The 2,745-nt window shown below is 41.5% G+C and overlaps 1 protein-coding gene across 1 annotated transcript; it reads right to left on the reverse strand.

Moving 5' to 3' along the window:
* Window positions 1-1,908: 1,908 nt before the first annotated feature.
* On the reverse strand, window positions 1,909-2,541 carry LOC140345048 (cytochrome P450 2C3-like; the record flags this gene model as incomplete). Its single annotated transcript, XM_072432213.1, is given in 2 exon segments — window positions 1,909-2,207; window positions 2,402-2,541. Coding segments are annotated over 2 exon segments (337 nt in total), but the record flags the coding sequence as incomplete, so codon positions are not given.
* Between the last annotated feature and the right edge of the window lie 204 nt (window positions 2,542-2,745).

Raw genomic sequence — 2,745 nt, forward strand, 5'->3', positions numbered from 1 at the left:
GGAAAAGAATGCTTGGTTATCATACAAAGCCATTGTCAGGACTTTCCTGGAAACACACGAGCAAATAATTACACAGAAATTGTCCAGAAACTCTTGGAGAGATACAAAATGCTTGGTTGCAATATGAGCATCAAGGTGCATTTTCTGCATGGCCATCTTTCTAACTTCCCGGAAAACTTTGGTGCAGTCAGTGATGAGCAAGGTGAATGATTCCCCCAAGATATGAAGGTCATGGAAGGACGGTATCAGGGTAGATGGGATGTACATATGATGGCTGACTATTGTTGGAGCATCCGGCGGGATGAACACTGAACACTGCAGGAAAAGCTATAAGTGTAAATTTTTACCTTAACCACTTACCTGCTCAATTTTCAAATGTTTTAATGTAAAAAAAAGTCATAAAACAACAATAAATCCTTTGTAGGAACAAAAAAATTTAAATAAACAGTACATTCAAGCGATTTCATTATTTTTTCATTGTTTGTAAAACTTGGAGGGTACCCTGTATCGTAAAAACTGGATGTGATAGCAAAAAACTAATTCATTTCTGGAATCACCACCCAAAAATTAGTAAAAAAACAAGTGTAAAATCGAATTCAACAAAAATGCATTCCCCAGTGTAATTAGAGATTCTTCACCTTCTCCCCTCCTGTTATTTCATCAGCTATGAGGAGAGATTAGCTGAACTGAATTTATTATTATTACAAAGTATTTATATAGCGCCATCATATTACGCAGCGCTGTACAAAGTCCATAGTTGTGTCACTAACTGTCCCTCACAATCTAATGTCCCTACCATGTCATATATACAGTCTAAGGTCAATTTTTAGAGGGAAGCCAATTAACCTCACTGCATGTTTCTGGGATGTGGGAGGAAACCAGAGTACCCAGAGGAAACCCACGCAGACACGGGGAGAACCTGCAAACTCCATGCAGATAGTGTCCTGGCCGAGATTCGAACCTGGGACCCAGCGCTGCAAAGGCAAAATTGCTACCTCTGAGCCACCATGCTGCCCACTGAATCTATTCTCCCGTATAAGGGGGGATATGATCACCTGTATACATATATAAATGCTCCATATAGAGAAATCTCTTTCAGTTATTCACTTTCAGGTCATTACAAAGCACAAGGGGGCACTCTTTGCGTTTTGGAGAAAAAGAAGTTTAAGCCCCGGATAAGGAAGGGATTCTTCACTGTAAGGTCTGTGACAATGTGGAATCGGCTCCCTCAGGAAGGAGTTTCTACAAGTTCTAAAACGGATGCTTTTCTAGAAGCACAGAATAAAACTGGGTATTAAGGATTTATAGTAAAGATAACAGAGACTGCTGATCCAGGGTACATCAAATTTCCTCATGGAATCAGGAAGGAATTTTTTCCCCTGTTGAAGCAAATTGTACCTGGGTTTTTTTTGCCTTCCTCTGGACCAACTATGTCTTATAGGGTTTTATATCTGGGATATGTTTATTTCCCCAGTGGTTGAACTTGATGGATGTCTTTTTTCAACCTAACCTATTAGTTATACCAGTGGAGAGGAGCTTCTGAATGTTGGTGCCAGTGAGAAAGGACTCCTTACACTGGGAGTCATTAGAGCAGGGCACTCATTGGTGAATTATGGGAAAAGAAGTCCATTTTACAGAGAGCTAGAAAGAATATTGGAGGGTTATTTACTTGAGGGATGAGAGAAGAAATGTATCTGACCTGGCACTGCTCCCATCACCGTCACCAGATCATTGAGACCATTACGGGGTAGATCAATCTGCCGCTGTTCACCCCTAACCGATCCCCTAATCACCTCTGGAAGAACCTTAGGTATAAAGCTCCCACACCCCCCAATTTTCCTCCCAATTATAAAACTTTTCTTTATATTTCATATTTCCACACATCATATACTACGTTGTGTTTCTCTTCATTGTTAAATTTATTGGTAAGCTTGCAGGTAAACCCCACCATCCCAGTATATATATATTGGGAAGTCTCGTCTCCATATACTTGGCTTGGATTATTACAGATTACTTGGTGGGCAATATTCTTGGAATGGCACACAGCTCAGTATTCACTATAATGTCAGTTTTGTTAGCATGCAGCCATTTGGAGTCATGTCGCTCAGCTCCTGGAGGCAACTTCAGGGTAAATTTCTGCAGCAGAGCGGAGAAAAGAAGGAAAATCTCCATTCGAGCCAAATTCTCCCCAGCACAAACACGCTTACCTACAGATGAAAAAGGGGAGAATTGAGGGTGAGGCAGAAACACCAGAAGGAGGAATAGAAGCAACTGGACCGTAATAATGTTCTAATCTATTTTTAGTTTTCCCTGAATTGTTCCAATTTGAGAAGCCAGAGAAGCAGAGAATGATGCATGTCACCTTAGCTAGGCCCTGACAGAATAATTCCATGATTCTTACCTGCTGAGAATGGCATGAAGGCCCCCTGATAGTGAAATTGTCCCTCCCCATCCAGGAAGTGCTCAGGGTTGAACTGTTCTGGTGTCGCCCACTGCGAGGGGTCATTAAGCACCGATGTCAGGAATGGGGTGATCGTGGTATCCTGATAAGGAAAAGAGAAAGAAAGGTCTTCTTTAATTATCAATGCAAACTTTTATAGTCACATTGTAGTCTGTTTTCCCTGCTAATATTATAAAAATCAAAATGTGAGGTTATGGTGAGTTCACCACTTCATCGTGCCAGGGAACACTGCCTTGCGGGGTAGACAGTACATCCAGCCCCACAGAGAATGGGGGCAGTAGTGA

Source organism: Pyxicephalus adspersus, unplaced genomic scaffold (genome assembly GCF_032062135.1).
Source record: "Pyxicephalus adspersus unplaced genomic scaffold, UCB_Pads_2.0 Sca441, whole genome shotgun sequence".
NCBI classification, from domain to species: domain Eukaryota; kingdom Metazoa; phylum Chordata; class Amphibia; order Anura; family Pyxicephalidae; genus Pyxicephalus; species Pyxicephalus adspersus.